This window comes from Agelaius phoeniceus, chromosome 17 (assembly GCF_051311805.1).
Source record: "Agelaius phoeniceus isolate bAgePho1 chromosome 17, bAgePho1.hap1, whole genome shotgun sequence".
Taxonomy (NCBI): domain Eukaryota; kingdom Metazoa; phylum Chordata; class Aves; order Passeriformes; family Icteridae; genus Agelaius; species Agelaius phoeniceus.
In genome coordinates, this window is record NC_135281.1 from 14,184,238 (window position 1) to 14,199,294 (window position 15,057).

The window sequence follows — 15,057 nt, forward strand, 5'->3', positions numbered from 1 at the left end:
CAGAAATGAACGTTCCCCTTCAGCTCCTGCAGGGCTGGGATTCCTCAGCAATGGGCAGAGTCTGGCAGCAGCCACATGAGCAATCCCGGGCCCAGAGAACCCAGGCTGCTGAAATTAAAAACTGCCTCTGGCTCCCAAGGGCCACAAGCAGTGAGAAAGAGCCTGAAATAAGAATTTAGGTGACAATCCAACTGCAGGAGCCTCCTTCTGCCCCCAAAGGCTCCTCTTGGGATCCCAGCTGTGTTTACTGCCGTGGCAGAAAGCATTCTTTGCCTTGCAAGCTGATTAAGTTTGACCCAGAAGTTAAGAGAAAAATGAATGTAGCATTCTGTTAATCCAATTTTTTTTTTTTTTGCCAACCATCCAGCATCTCATACACAGCAAGCTGAAGAAGTGGGAACAGCTTAATAAAATATTACAGCTTGAGTTTAGTCCATGCTAAATTGAGGGGAATTCTGTCAGAACTGCTGCTCCAGAGGTACAGAGGGGTCAAAACCTCCACACTGCAGAGCTGCCTCCCTGGATTTGCAGACAGCACGAGAGGGAAAGAGACTGAGCAGAAAAATGACCTGTTTGGGGATGGAAGTGCCCCTGAGCCTCACAAAAAGGCATTTCCCCCTCCTTTATTGGGGCTGTGCTCTGCCCTCGGGGATGGGCAGGGTTTAGCTCTGCCTCGCCCAGCAGCAGCGCTGGGGTTTTTGGTTTTTGTTTTCAGCAGAACTCAGGAGGACCTGAGGGGCTGCAAAGGAGTTTTCGGACCAAAGGAGGCCCTCAGGCTGGGAATTGCATTTCTGACAGCAACACCTGCGGTGACCCCTCTGCGTCTGGGAGGATGGAGAAAGGCAGGCGTCCTGTATTAATTAATAACCTGTTTAACGAACAGCTGGGTTGTCAATGCACAAGGAAACAGGAAGAAGGGAATCTGTGGGGACAGCAGGCTCCAGGGTGTTACTTTTGGGAATCCATCTGAGCCTCAAGGTCTCACTGCAAAGCCAAGCTCCCAACACCTGAACTCTGTCTTTTCATTGCTTCCTTCACCTAATTTTGAAGGCCAAACTTCCCAATATCCATCACTTGAGGCTGTGAGCACCTCAGCCTGAAGGAGCTGGAGGAAAAATCCCTTTTTTGAGGCGGAATTCCTGCATGCCCTGAAGCCCTGAGGGATGTTGAAGGTGTCTCACACCTATTTCAATCCCCACCTCTGATTTTTTTGCATTTATTGACTCCGAGAATTAAACCAGCTGTTCTTTGGGAAATGAGGGCTGCTGGAAATGCCTTTACCTTGGCAGTAAATTCATCCAGAAATGTCCTTCCTTTGCTGCTTCTCCTCAGCTCGCATCTTCCACGTGCCAAGAGCCTTCCTGGTGGCTTTTGAAAGCCAGGGACAGCTCAGGCCCAAGCCGTGAGCCAGCTGAGTAATTCCTGTGCTGCCTCCTCAAGGGTCTGAAAGAGATTTCCCTGCCAGACAAGCAGGAGGCAGAGAGGCTCATTAATGCAATTATGGGTTTGGAGGATAAGTGCAGGAAAATGGGAAATAGAAGGGCAGAATATGGGGCAGAGCAATCCTCAGCATCACCTGTGCTTCATGTTCAGTGCTGAGCATCAACCCCAACCCCTCTGGAAACTGTTCAGGGCATTACTCAGTGCTTTAAATCAGTGCCATTGTCCTGTGCAAGGCAGAGGGAATTTGCAGACTGACACTGGTCCTTTACCCTTCAGGGCTGTAACCTGGAGAATTTTACCTGCTTCTGATTTTAAATACTTCAGTTGCACACCTGATTTTCAAGAGCCCGGCAGAGATAGAAAGCTGGAAAATCACTTACAGGACCTGGTTCAGTGCCTGTTTACTCCATTTGGTGGAAATAGCTGAAATACTGTCAGGATAATTTAAAAATATCCCATATAAAAATACTTAAGATGATGATTAACTGTTAGAAATGAGATTGATACCACTTGATTGCTGTGTAACTTCAGATATTTAAAATTCCCCAGATTTGTGCATGCAAATGCTCAGCCCTGTAGCTCTATTAGGAGCAAACAGGATTTATTATGTGAGCTGTCAGCTCCTTTGATCTGTGCATTCACTCAAATGCTCTTTGCAGGCAAGTGCAATTACACATGTAAAGTGCAGAGGAAAATGGATTAAACAGGTTTGGAACCTCTCAGAAAAAATTACCCCACGTACATTTTAAGCCACCCTTTTCACAGCAGCTGAAATAAATTCTATTTCTTTTAGAAGTGTAAAATTCTATTTATTTTAGAAGTGTATTACAGTTGCCAAAAATCCACTCCAAAATTACCAGGGGTTGGGATTATGAGATATTGGTTTACACGTGATTTTGGGAACTGAGGCATCTCTGGGTTCAAGGACAACACAACCAGGATCAGCCTCTAGAAACTGTAAGTCTTTTATGAAAAATTTGATTTTTTTTTTTTGCTTAATTTTTTTTTTTTCAAAGCCCTACAAAGATGTCCTGTCCAGCTGCAGCAAAGTTAATGGAAAGCCAGGCTGGAGAATTGTAATTAAAGGCGATGTGCAGCAGCAGGAGGGGTGAAGGCAGAGTGGGCTCTGACCCAGGCACTGAATGGAGAGGATCTGAGCATTTCCCCAACCCAAAGAGCCCAAATTCATCAGTGCCAGCGAGGACAGAGATGGCTGAGCAAGGTGGGTGTGCAGCAATGACCTGGGGACAGGGGGAATTAAAGCTTCACTCAGCACTTCAGGAACTCTGATCCACCGCCCTGTCTCTTCAGTGATGCTCTGCTCATTAAACCTGCACCATCATTAGCTCATTAACGGCTCGGAATGCAAATGAGAGCAACCAGAGGCGAGTTCATGTCCCTGTGGCTGTGAGAGTGCTCAGAGCCGGGCTGGTAATTTTTTACAACTGCAATTATTAGAGTGGTTCTGTCAGTGAAAGCAGCTCCAAAAACTGAAAATGAAAGCTAACAGGAATTAATATTGCCCTGTTAAATAGCCAACAAATTGCTGCTCTGAAAGGTACAGCTCACAGTGCTGGTGGCTCTAATTTCCTGAACCAAAAGGTGCCCTTTTTTCTGTTCTGATACAGAAAAAAACCCCTGTGTCTCTTCACCAAGGCTGCAGCACTCTGAAACACAGGGACAGAAAAACCTGGGGAAAACCTGGAATGATTTGTGCCCAATAATGAGTCACACACAAGGATGAGTGCCAGGGGCGTTTGTCCCCAGCTCTGCAGCCTGCTTGGGCCACAGGAGGAGCAGTAAAGAGGAATCCTGATGGTATCAATCTCATTTCTAACTGTTAACCATCATCTAGGTATTTTTATATGGGGAGTGATAGGATATTTTTTAATTCTCCTGACAGTAGTTCAGCTATTTCAACCAAAGGAAATAAACAGGCACTGAACTAGGTCCTGTAAGTGATTTTCCAGCTTTCCATCTCTGCTGGGCTCTTGGAAATCAGGTGTGCAGTTGAAGTATTTAAAATCAGAAGCAGGTAAAATTCTCCAGGTGAAGCCCCCACACCCCCAGATCTGAGCAGTGCCCTTTTCCAGGCAGTTCAGCTACCTCTAAAAATGACTCCACTTTTACAAGTCCCAGAGTAAAGGAGTTCATTAACAGGGCACTTAATCGCATTTCCTGGCACCAATACATCAGCTACAGGTGTGATTTCCATTAACATCCTCCAATATTTTTATTTTTCAGGCCTCTGTAGAAGTGCTGCTAATGGAGTTGAGAAGAAGAGATCATTTTCTTGCTGCAGTCTCTGTGATTAAGTGCTCAGGCCCTGGTAACAAATGAATGCAACAACCTTTAAATCCTTTCCATACAGACAAATTAATGCATTTCTCATAATAATATTGCTGGGAATCCAGACAGGCCAGTGCATCTTTGTGGCTTTCTCTGCATGAGTCAGATTTACACCGCTGCACTGGGGGGGAAAAAATAAGAAAAGGGCTGGGATGACAAGTGGATAAACAAATTAAAATAAAAATACCATTTGCACTGTGCCATTTGTGTGTTGCCAGCACGCACATAATTCCAGAAATTACTGAGGATAAATCCAGTCCAGGGGTCCTGGTGCTGCCTCCCCATTTGTTTTGGAATTTGCATGGCAGAGGCACCCAGAGCAAAGTCCCAGTGCTGCTCCAGCACTGCTGCCATTCCAGTTTGCTGCCGGTGTTACAGCCTCATTTCCAAATCCCTTGTGCTAACAGTGCTTGAGCCTTAATTGCACGTTTAATCATCAGCATTGCAGCGTGGCTCGGGGAGGCTGGGTGGGAAAATGCAGGGGGCAAAGGCAGCAGAGCAAATCTAACAGCAGAGGGAGGGAAAAGAAGTCATTTTCTGGTTTGCAGAAAATGTTAAATGTGTTTTTCAGCCAGTGGTGGATTGAGATCCCTGGATATATCAGCTTTGTGCTGCTGGATGCTCTGTGCTTACTGGAACTAATTATCTACAAATTTATCTGTTTACCTACAATCTAGAGGGCACACTGCCATCAATTAAACTCAAGCACTAAAAATGAAAAAAAATTGAGCTCTGGACTCAGATCTTTTTGTTGCTGGCTGAGTTCTTTTAAAGCTCTGCATAGCAAATCCTCACCCCACACAAGAAATGTTCTGCGTTTGAAGGAAAAGACAGATTTTTCACTTGATAATTACAATACTTGACTGCACACAGAAAATCCATCCCATCCACAGGTTCTCTGAAGCCAGCATTTCAAGAGTCTCAAAGAAGTTGCTAAATCACTTCAGTCGCCGAGGAAATAAAGGTGACACAGTTGGTGAAATAATGAACTGAAAGTGGGAGCTGGGATGTTGATGCTGAGATGTCAGAACTGCAGTTCCTGTCTCAGTGCCTGATCTCCTGCAGCATAATTATTTTGAGAAAAGTCAAAATCAGATTTGAAAACAGTCCACAGACAATAGAATGAGTCTCACTACAGGTTTGTTACTGACACTTCCTCCTCCAGTCTTTTGGTGGCCGTGTAACTTCTGAAAAATGAAACTCTGACTTCATAAACGAGCTGCCAGCTCCAATCACTTTGTTAGAACTGGGTAAAAATACATCTCACTTCTTCAGAAAAAGTTGTCTTTTTCTTACTGGAAAGCAATTTGTTCAGCAAAACTTTAAAAGCTTTTTCTAAATAACCCAAAGGGATGAAGCTGGTCTGGAGGCTGCCCAAAAAGAGGATGAAGGACACAATCCAACCCCGTGTCTGACACTGGGAATGGGTTTGCTTTGGTATCCAGCTAAATTCTGCACTCTACCCCCAGAAAATCAATTCCTCCTGTGGTTTAACTGCCACCAAACCCAAATTGATCCTGCAGGGGAAAACTGGAGTGATAAATGAAGGTGGGTTTGACCTTTTCTCTGCAATCTGGCATTGCAGAGATGAGCACCTCTGAACCAAGGCTGCTGTACTGCATCCCCCAAGCCCGGGTGGGAACAGCATCCCTGCCTTTCCTGGGACCCTGGAACCCTGGAACCCCGGAACCCTGGAACCCCTGTCCTGGGGGCTCCCAGAGCTTTGCTTTGCTCAGCCCAACCACGGCATTCCCGGCAGAAATTCCTGGTGGGAATGCCCAGCCCTGCTGACACCACCCTGCCTGAGGCTGTGCTTCTCCCTCCTTTCCCTGGGGGATTTTCCTGCCCCTGCCCTGCTGACATTTCCCTCTTCCAGGTCACCAAATGCCATCAGATTTGGAAATCTGGACTTGCCCTGCCCTGCACACACACAGAGCAGCCCAGGGAAGGGCTGGAGTGATCCCCGTGGCTGCAGATCCCTGGAATCCCGATGGGCCTCACAGTGATTGAAAGGAAAACTCCTTCCTTTCCAATGATGGGCAGATGAAATCTCTCCTGAGCCCTATGAATTATCAGGAGCAAATCTGTGCCTTCTTGATAAATCACATAAAGCATCTACTTTGCAACCTTTAATTTAATCTGCAGACTGATCCCATATTGCTCCAAGCTTTATATCTTAAAAAAACCCCAGGAAAGATGGGCAGGCTGTGCTAATGGTATTTGACAGCTCTTTGTCCAAGAGAACAGCCTCCAATAATGCATTTCCAAAGAGCAGAGATTTCCCTGGCTAACATTTGCTGGGAGTTCAGATGACAAAATGACAGGGATAAAGGTTTCCTACCCCGGGTTTATCACCAGCCCAAGCCTCTCAGATCGAGCTCAGCAGCAGCTTTGTGGGGTTTTTGTGTCTATGTTCTTGTTTTGGTGGGGCACTTATCAGCAAAAATCAATGGAACAGCCCGACAGAGAGGAGGTTTAGAGGGAGACTGGGAAGAAATTCCTCCCTCCCAGGGTGAGGAGGTTGCCCAGAGGAGCCTGTGGTGGTTTTTCTTCATTTACCAATATTTTATAGCTTTAACTGTTAGCTTGGCTTGGATTATGGGTGGAGCAGGTTGGATCTGGGTGTGTAAACTGCTCAGAGCTGCATCCAGAGCCTCATCCAGCCCAGCCCTTTTCTCTCCCTCTATTGACATTTCCTCAATCAATGGGGGCTCAGAGCTGGAGATAACTCAGGTAGCCAGGGCTCCGTGTGCATTCCTGCTCACACAGCCCTGGTGTGAGAGAAAAACCCAGACAAAAACATGGCCCAAGCTCCCACACCTTGTGTGTCATTTTTGGGGCTTCCAGTTGGTAGATGGAAATGCAAATTTGCATTTACTTATTTTATATATATAAAAATAAATAAATATATTTATTTATTTATATATATATAATAAATAAATGCAAATTTGCATTTCCATATATATATATATTATAAGTAAAGTATAAATATAAGAAATTAGGGATTTGGAAAAGAGATGTAACACTGACATCAAACTGAAATGGTAAAGTATATATATATATAAGAAATATATCTTCAACTGTAGATCTGTCAAATTAACAAATAAATTGAGGAGTAAAATAAATTCTGCAGTTGATTTTCCTACTTGTCTGAATCCAAGTATCGTGACTGCAATGAAATGTGTCATTGGGACCAAAATTCTTCTACAATGAAGTCAATTTTGTTCCTTTGGATAAAAATACGGATTTTTAATATTTAGGTTTCAAAATAGTAATTTTAAATATTTAGATTTCGCTGCACACGTGTTGCAGCAGCATTTTCTGCAAAGTAAAAGTCAACTCTTAGAAATGCCATCCTGGACATCTCCAGCTGACCCACGACTCCTCAGGAGCTGAAATGAGCACAGGATTTGGTTTAGGGAGCACACACACAGCAAAGACCTGAACACCAAACAGACCCCTACAAACAGTGACAAGCTTTAGGTTTAAACCTTTCCCAGAGGCTGTTTGATCCCTGATATGTCCAACATTGGTGCTGGGAGACATTTTTGGAAGCAAACCAAAGCTCCTCTGGCTGAACTTTTAACAGCAGCATTACAAACTGGAGGGGAAAGTGCTTTCACAGCAGCAATGGAACTGAGTGTTTTATTATTTTCCCCCCAAGTGTTAATAAAAAGCAGTGTTGGAGTTACCAGCAGTCCTTGGCCATGTGTGCTGGGATTAATGATTTTACTCTGAGTTGACTGTACCCAAAGGCAGCCAGTTTTATCTTATAAATAAATATATTTTGTGTACTGCAGGTTGTTGGTCAGAGGCCAGGCCTTACACAGGAGCTTGGTTAAATTCAGACAAATCCCAGATACCCAAGAAACAGCAGAAATTTAAACTCTAACAGAATTTAAAACCCCCAAAGCTGTGTGTTGTAAGTCTGGTGTGCACAGCCCTGTTTGTACAGAAAAGGCAGGAAAAGCACCCAAATTTGATGATTTGATGGAATTCCAGACTGTGCTTGAAGGGCAAAACTTGGCAGACTCTAAAACTCCACTGAACGAGGCTTTTCCTCCCTTTGCTGTGCTGAGAAATCCAACAGGAATTTTTCCTTAAGGAATGGCTGGGAGCAGTCCTGGCCTGGCCTGGAGTCCAGCACTGAGCACATCTTGATGTTCTCCTCATGTTTATAATCATGTTTATAATTTTTTATTCCACCTTTTATCAGCTGGATGAAAGTCCCCTTAATGCAAACCTGTCCATCTCCTGCTGGGGGAATCCTCCCTGGCCTGTGTTTGGTGTTCTGTGCAGCCCCACCAGCAGCCAGAGTTTAATTAGAAAGTAATTTGGTTTTCTGTGTGACTCACACAATCTAAATAAAGACAAAGTTGGTTGTAAATAATTTCTGTCAGGCCTTATTATGCCTATATATATTCATATTTTTTTTCTCTCTCATGAATCAGGCTATTAGAATAACATTAGAGAAATTATCTGAACCACTGACTCATGCAAACCAAACTGCTCAGTTCTGTTGTTCCTACAGAAATGTGGCTTCAATATTCAGAATTCAGTCTCTTTTTGCCCTTGGATGTGATTTTATTACCACAAAATTATCAGTGCTTCAGATACACACCATTTCCTGTAATTACTGAATAATTATCCACCACATTTGCATGGTGGAGTGTAAAGGGAGCCCAGATCTGCTCTAAAAAATGGGGATTAATAAACGTTCCACTGGAGATCATCCTGTGGGAAACATTTTTGTATCAGAGGTACAGAATCACAAACCAGCCTTGCAAACCCCTGAAGTGCAGGAATTGATCCCATGGTGTTTGACAGAGGTTTTACCAAGCTCTAAAAATCTGGGAGCTCCTTGACAGCAGGCACCAAAATGAGCTGAATTTCACCTGTATTTTACTGCTTTAACTGCTGCAGCCAAGTGAAAAACCAGCCATGGGTGACTCTGCGACTTGCAAAACAAAACCTGCATTGAAATGATATTTTCAGATGAAAATAAAGCTGAAAAGGTGATTCCATGAGTAAGGGATCCTCAGCCCAGCGCTCCAGAAGCCCTGAGATGAAAGAACAGCACTTTGTGACACATTCCATCCCCCAGGTGCCTGCACATGTCCCTCCCTTGCCAACACAGAGAAGGGCAATAAACTCTTGGCATTCTGACCAGGACATTTCCACATTTATCCTGCCAAGTGCACCTGAATGATTCATGAGGTGGTCAGGGGTGAACAGAGCACCAGGGCTTGGTTCATGGGCTCCTATCGCAGCTCTCTTGTTCAGCTAAAGGAAACATTATTAGAGATAAAAGATTCCAATCTACCAAAAATAAAAAGTCCTCAGAACATGGGGAGCTGAACAGAGTAAGTGCCAACTCAGAAACAATTGCAGATCCTCATGACAGAAAGGTTATTAAAAAGCAAAAGCAGGATGCTGTCAAATACTTCCAAGCAGCTGATGCACCATCTGCAAAGTCACTTCTACAATGACAACTCCAGAATAAAAAAAAGTGTTTCCTGCATGTTCTGCTTTACACATATAAAAATACCAAATGATAGCTTGGCACAGGAGCTCTGCAAAATACAAAAATTCAGAGGCTGAGCTGAAAAACACGGAGATGTAACGACTTGCAAACACAATTGGCCAGAGCACACGAGGAAATTGGACATCCCAGGTGCAAAAAAAGCCCTCCCATTTCTGTAGCAAGGACTAAGCCAACAGGAAAAATGTATCACACCCATAAAACCCTAAAGGGAGAGAAAATAAGGGGAAAATCAGATCTGTGGCACTGAGCAATCAATCTTCCCTAAACACCAGCACTGTGCTTATGGCCAATCCCAATTTCAGGATCAAAGAGCAGCAAGTTCTCCCCACCCTGCCACGGCAGGAGGGTTGGAAATAAAATCATCCTAAAATCATCTTGAAGGTCCCTCCAACCCAAACCAGTCCAAACCCTTTTTTATTTCCCCACAACAAAGCCACATCCACGCTGAGGCCTGGCTGGAAGCGGCGATGATTTGAAATCCCTGCAGAGCTGTGAAATCCCTGCACAGCAGTGACTCTGGAGCTGCCACCATCCAGTCAAAGCTCCCTCCCTCCCTCCCTGCCAGCAGCAGCGGCACTGCCAGCCTGGCACGGGCTGGCCCAGAACGGCCGTTCCCAGGCCTGTGGTGCCATCTGCTGGTGCTCCTCGTGCTGGGTCAAACTCCAGCAGTGTCACCTGAACAAACACCCACGCCTGGCATGGACGTATTTTATGAAAAATCTTTTTGCCAGGATTTTTCTCCTGAGAAGCCTGAGAGGCCTAAGAAATGAAATATAAGCAATGGTTATCTGCTGCTGTGGGATGCAACAGGTGCATCTGGGATTGGCCTCATGTGGTTGTTTCTAATTAATGGCCAATCACAGCCCAGCTGGCTCAGACTCTCTGGTCAGTCATAAGATTTTATTATCATTCCTTTCCTTTCTTTGCTAGCTTGCTGATGAAATCTTCTTTCTTTAGTGTAGTTTTAATGTATCATTTTCTTTTAATATAATATAATATATATCATAAAATAATAGATCAGCCTTCTGAAACATGGAGTCGATTCTCATCTCTGCCCTCATCCTAGGACCCCTGTGAACACCACCACCACCACCCACCCCTCTTTTGTGTTTTCTTTGGCTATAAAGAAAAATTAAGCCAATTAAGACATTTAAAAATTACATTCAGCTCCTCCTAGTGATGGGGGCACAGATTAGGGATTGATGCTGGCACTGCAATAAAACCTATGAACAACTATGACATCAATTTGCCACACAAATATGGATTTAGGAACTGCTCAGGAAAATTAGAAATTAAGACTCAGAATTGTGACTTGCAGCAGTTTTTGGGATTCCCAAATACAAAGCAGTAAATGAGTGAATATGGGGGCTCCAAAAGCTTTTCCTCACTACCAAAGTGAGCTTTAAAGAGCCCTTGTTTGTCCTCTGGCAAATTCCTGACACCTGAGCTGAGGGTGAAACACAGAGGACGAATTTAGGAGCTCCAGGAGGGCTGTTAAAAACACCTGAACAGCATCACTCAGTCATCATGTCCCCTGTGTCACACAGCTTTTATCCAACAGCCACTCCCACATTGCCTCCTTCCATTTGTTCTGAACCTTTTCATGAGTGGAAAACAACACCCAGGAAACTCCCAATACATGCCTGGCTTTATTGCCTTAATAACCAATGCAGATATTCCAATCTTGATGCTTTACCAGCAAGGTGAAGTCAGTGTTTTCCTGAATAAATAAATAACTGCAATAACCAAAATAAGAAAGTTCTTATTAAATATACAGAACTTTACAGAAGTAAAAAAAAAACCAACAAACCAACGAAAAGAAAGGGATGGATTTTCTGTTCTCAAATATAATTGCAGCAATGTTATCAAAACATTTAATAACCTAAGGGAAGGTTGGGTGTTGTGTTTAGAAAAGCTTTAACTGTCCTCAGCCTCCAGGTTTATGTTATTTCCAAACTTTGCATAGAGCTGCACTTTGAGGTCAGACAACACGCTCTGGATGGACTCCACTCGGGATTCCAGCGCTTCGATTTCCTCCTGCAAACTCCTCTGAAAAAGAAAAATAAACAAAAATCAGTTGTGCACAACAAACTAAGCCAGGTTTGTCAGCACACAGAACCAACCAAGAGGTGCCTCTTTTCCAGCTCATCCCAGGTCTGGCTGCAGGGTTTATTGCTGGAGTGCCTTTGGGGTGACTGAAATCCTAAATCCAACAGCAGTTTCAGCCTGTGACAGCTCCAGAGGATGCACAGATCCCACCCCAGCCCAGCAGCTCCGACAAACCTTGGCCTCCTCCAGCATCTCCTGAGTCTCCTCCAGGGAGTGACTGATGAAGACATCCCCAATCTGGTAGGGAATCAGGTGGGAGTCAGCATCATCCAGCAGCATGATGTCATCACAGGCATCCTCCAGGTTCTGCAGCTGCTTCTGTTTGCCAGGACACAGAGAGAGGCTCCCTGTGAAAAGCCTTTCAATGGACACACTGCCACAGCTGGGTAAGGAACCCACAGAGGCTGGGGTTGGGGAACAAATCCCACCCACCCCCAGGGCATCCAAGAGATCACTTTCAGAGCTGGAATTCAGCAACTCAATCCAGCCCTCATTAGTCAGCACTCATTATCTGTCATTAACAGAAAAATTATCTATCCAGGCAAGGGCAATACACCAGATTTAAATGTCACTAATATCTGATATTAATGATATTTATTAATTAATCTGATATTTTACCATTATCTATTTCCAAAGTATCAGAAACCTCATATCAGATCCCAAGCATTACTTAAAACTCACAGTAACTCACTGCTGCTAATTTTCTATGTTCCAGCTGAAAACCCAATGAAAAGTTCATGAGATCTGAAGCAAATATACCTTTTTCACTTCTATTTCTTCTTTCAGCTCTGTGATCCTGCTGGTGTTTCTTGCAAACTTGTTAATTTTCTGTTGATCTTCAAAGGTGACATTGACATCTTCTGCAGCCTGCAAGGAGGAGAGGTCAAAATGATGATTTCAGTTCTTACATTAACTTGAGTCTCCCTGCAAGGATACTCCTACAAAGAGAAGGAAAACAACCTGACAGCCACCACATTCTGCTTATGCACCTGGCTGCTCAAAGTGCCTCTTCAAGGACGCCAGAAATACCCACATTTAGCTGGGTACATCCAATTAAAACACTGGCCAGCCACGGCATCCTAAAGGAAATGTTTCCTGGACACTGATGGCTGAACTGGACACCCTGCTCTGAGTTTTCTCTGCAGAGACACCATGAACAGGAGCAGTTAGTGACATGCAAAGCAGAATGGCTTCAAAGTGACAGAGAGGAGGGTTGGATGAGATACTGGGCAGGAATTGTGCCCTGGCAGGGTGGTGAGAGGTGCCCAGAGCAGCTGCGGCTGCCCCTGGATCCCTGGCAGTGCCCAAGGCCTGGACAGGGCTTGGAGCAGACCGGGACAGAGGAAGGTGTCCCTGCCATGGCAGGGGTGGGATGATGGAACAAGAGGAATTTTAAGCTCCTTTCCAACCCAAGTCACGATGACGACGACTCCATAACTAACCACCCTCCCAGAGAATAAATTTCTCCTCACATCCACCCTGACCTTACCCTTGCTTTCAATGAGCCGCACCAGCAGAGGCTCCGCAAGGCCACCGACCCCGGGGGACAAGCGCTGTGCCAGGGCCCGACCCCACAGCCCGATCCCAGGGCCCGACCCCACAGCACGATCTCACAGCCCGATCCCACGGCCCGACCCTACGGCCCGACCCCACAGCCCGATCCCACGGCCCGATCCCAGCGCCCTCAGCTCCCGAGCGGCGGCCGCGCCGTTCCGGGCAGGGCTGGACCCGGCCGCGTCTGGGGCTGCGGGGGGCTCCGGGACACAGCGGCCCGGGGAGCCGCGGAGGAGCTGAAAGCTCCTCGGGAGGGATGGAACCCCGGCGGGAAGGGACCAAACGCTGTTCCAAAGGACCGAATCGCCCCGGGCCCGCTCCCCGCTCACCGCCTTCTTCATGGTGGCGGCCATGTTGGCGCTGAAGCATCCATGGGGGACCGAACCATCCGCCCTGCGCGCAGAGGAGGGGCACGGGCACGGGAAAAAGAAGAAAGAGGAGGGAAATCTCCAGGAAGCGGCAGAGGCTCTGTGAAAATCGGGGATTATTTCTATTTGTAGCACGGCGGGATGCCCCGAGCGGCCTCGGGGCACGGAATGAATATGGAGGCGCCCCCGCGGCGCTTGGTACGGCCCGGTGGGAGGGGCGGGAGGCGGCTTCGGGGCGCTGGTCCGCCAGGGGGCGCCATGAGACGGGATCCGATCCATGGGGCGGGATAATGGATATCGGGATAATAATGGGATATCGGGATATTTATCGGGATAATAATGGGATATCGGGATATGGGGATAATGGATATCGGGATATTTATCGGGATAATAATGGGATATCGGGATATGGGGATAATGGATATCGGGATATTTATTGGGATAATAATGGGATATCGGGATATGGGGATAATGGGATGGGATCCATGGGATATTGGGATAATGGGCTAGATATTGGGATATGGGATATTGGGGTATTGGGATATTCGGATATTGTGATATTGTGATAAGATATTGGGATATTGGGATATTGGGATATTGGGATATTGGGATATTGGGATGGGATAACAGGATGGGATGGGATAATGGATTGGGATGGGATAAAGAGATGGGATGGGATACTTATTTCTATAATATTGCCTGAAATAAAATGATTTTTGGGTTTTAGGGGTTTTTTTCCAGCTCCAAATAGCTGCTCATTTCAAAACTCCTGTTCTAAACCAGTAGGAAAGACAGAATAATAAAAGATATTTCAGGTAGCCCTCAGGCTGATGTTATATTTTATTTTGGTGCATTATCATCAGCACAGTGCCTTGTTTCCCACTGAGGGAAGAAGTACATCACCAAATTTCTCCCCAGAGAACCACATTATTATTAAATGCTATAAAAATATAATCCCAGCTCTAAACCTCTCTTTTCCTCAGAAAAGAAACTCTCATCCCCCTGGCCATCCTCCTGCTCTTCCCAAAGGACCCTGCTAGGAAAGGGCACAGCCTGAGCCGTGGTTATTTCCCTGGCTGCATTAACTGCACAGTAGCCAGAGCCAGGGCAATTTCCCTCAAGAGAAAAGGAGTGGATTTCACAAGAATTCGATGACTCCAAGGCTTTGAAAAGCAATCCTTTTTTCCCCCACATGCTCGGGCAAGCTCTGTGGGGTGAGCCTTGCCAAGAGTAACTCACTGCAGAGCTCCCTTATGTAAATAAAAGTGAAAACAGCTCAGGAGTGCAGGCAGCCGGCGTGGAGTGAGAGGAACCCGCTGAACCCAGCGCCCTCGCTCCTCTCCCACTTGCATAAAGGACTTGCTCCTTCTTGCTCTGCTCCCAGGGCTGCTGTTTGGCTTCCCCTTGCTGGGATCCCTTCCACGCCCTGCCCTCATCTCACGGCTCCTCTGGGGCTCTTTGCCATTTTCTCCTTCCTTGCTGGAGCCTTCTGCAGCCCAGCTCAGCAGGGAAGAGCATTGCCATGCTCTTCTGCTTCAGGGAGACCTTTGGGCTTCCCAAACTCTTCTCCTTGAGCCCCTTTCCCTGGAGCCCCACAGACCTTTGGGCTTCCCAAACTCTTCTCCCCTTTCCCTGAATCTCCACAGACCTTTGGGCTTCCCAAACTCTTCTCCCCTTTCCCTGGAGCCC

The 15,057-nt window shown here is 45.9% G+C and overlaps 1 protein-coding gene across 1 annotated transcript; it reads right to left on the reverse strand.

The window, feature by feature from the left end:
- Nucleotides 1-10,967: 10,967 nt before the first annotated feature.
- On the reverse strand, nucleotides 10,968-13,479 carry PFDN4 (prefoldin subunit 4). Its single transcript, XM_054644507.2, has 4 exons — nucleotides 13,330-13,479; nucleotides 12,206-12,313; nucleotides 11,621-11,764; nucleotides 10,968-11,386 (listed from the first exon to the last, which is right to left on the reverse strand). Exons 1-4 carry the CDS (start codon nucleotides 13,351-13,353, stop codon nucleotides 11,255-11,257), a joined length of 408 nt encoding a protein of 135 aa, XP_054500482.1. The 5' UTR covers nucleotides 13,354-13,479; the 3' UTR covers nucleotides 10,968-11,254.
- Nucleotides 13,480-15,057: the final 1,578 nt, after the last annotated feature.

Bases quoted from the DNA above. Each gene is read 5' to 3' on its own strand.
- PFDN4 (XM_054644507.2), bottom strand. From the start codon at position 13,353: ATGGCCGCCACCATGAAGAAGGCG. The intron at 12,314-13,329 runs GTGAGCGGGGAG...TCCTCCTTGCAG, and splicing joins CCGCCACCATGAAGAAGGCG to GCTGCAGAAGATGTCAATGT. The intron at 11,387-11,620 runs GTTTGTCGGAGC...TTTCTTTTTCAG, and splicing joins AGATGCTGGAGGAGGCCAAG to AGGAGTTTGCAGGAGGAAAT.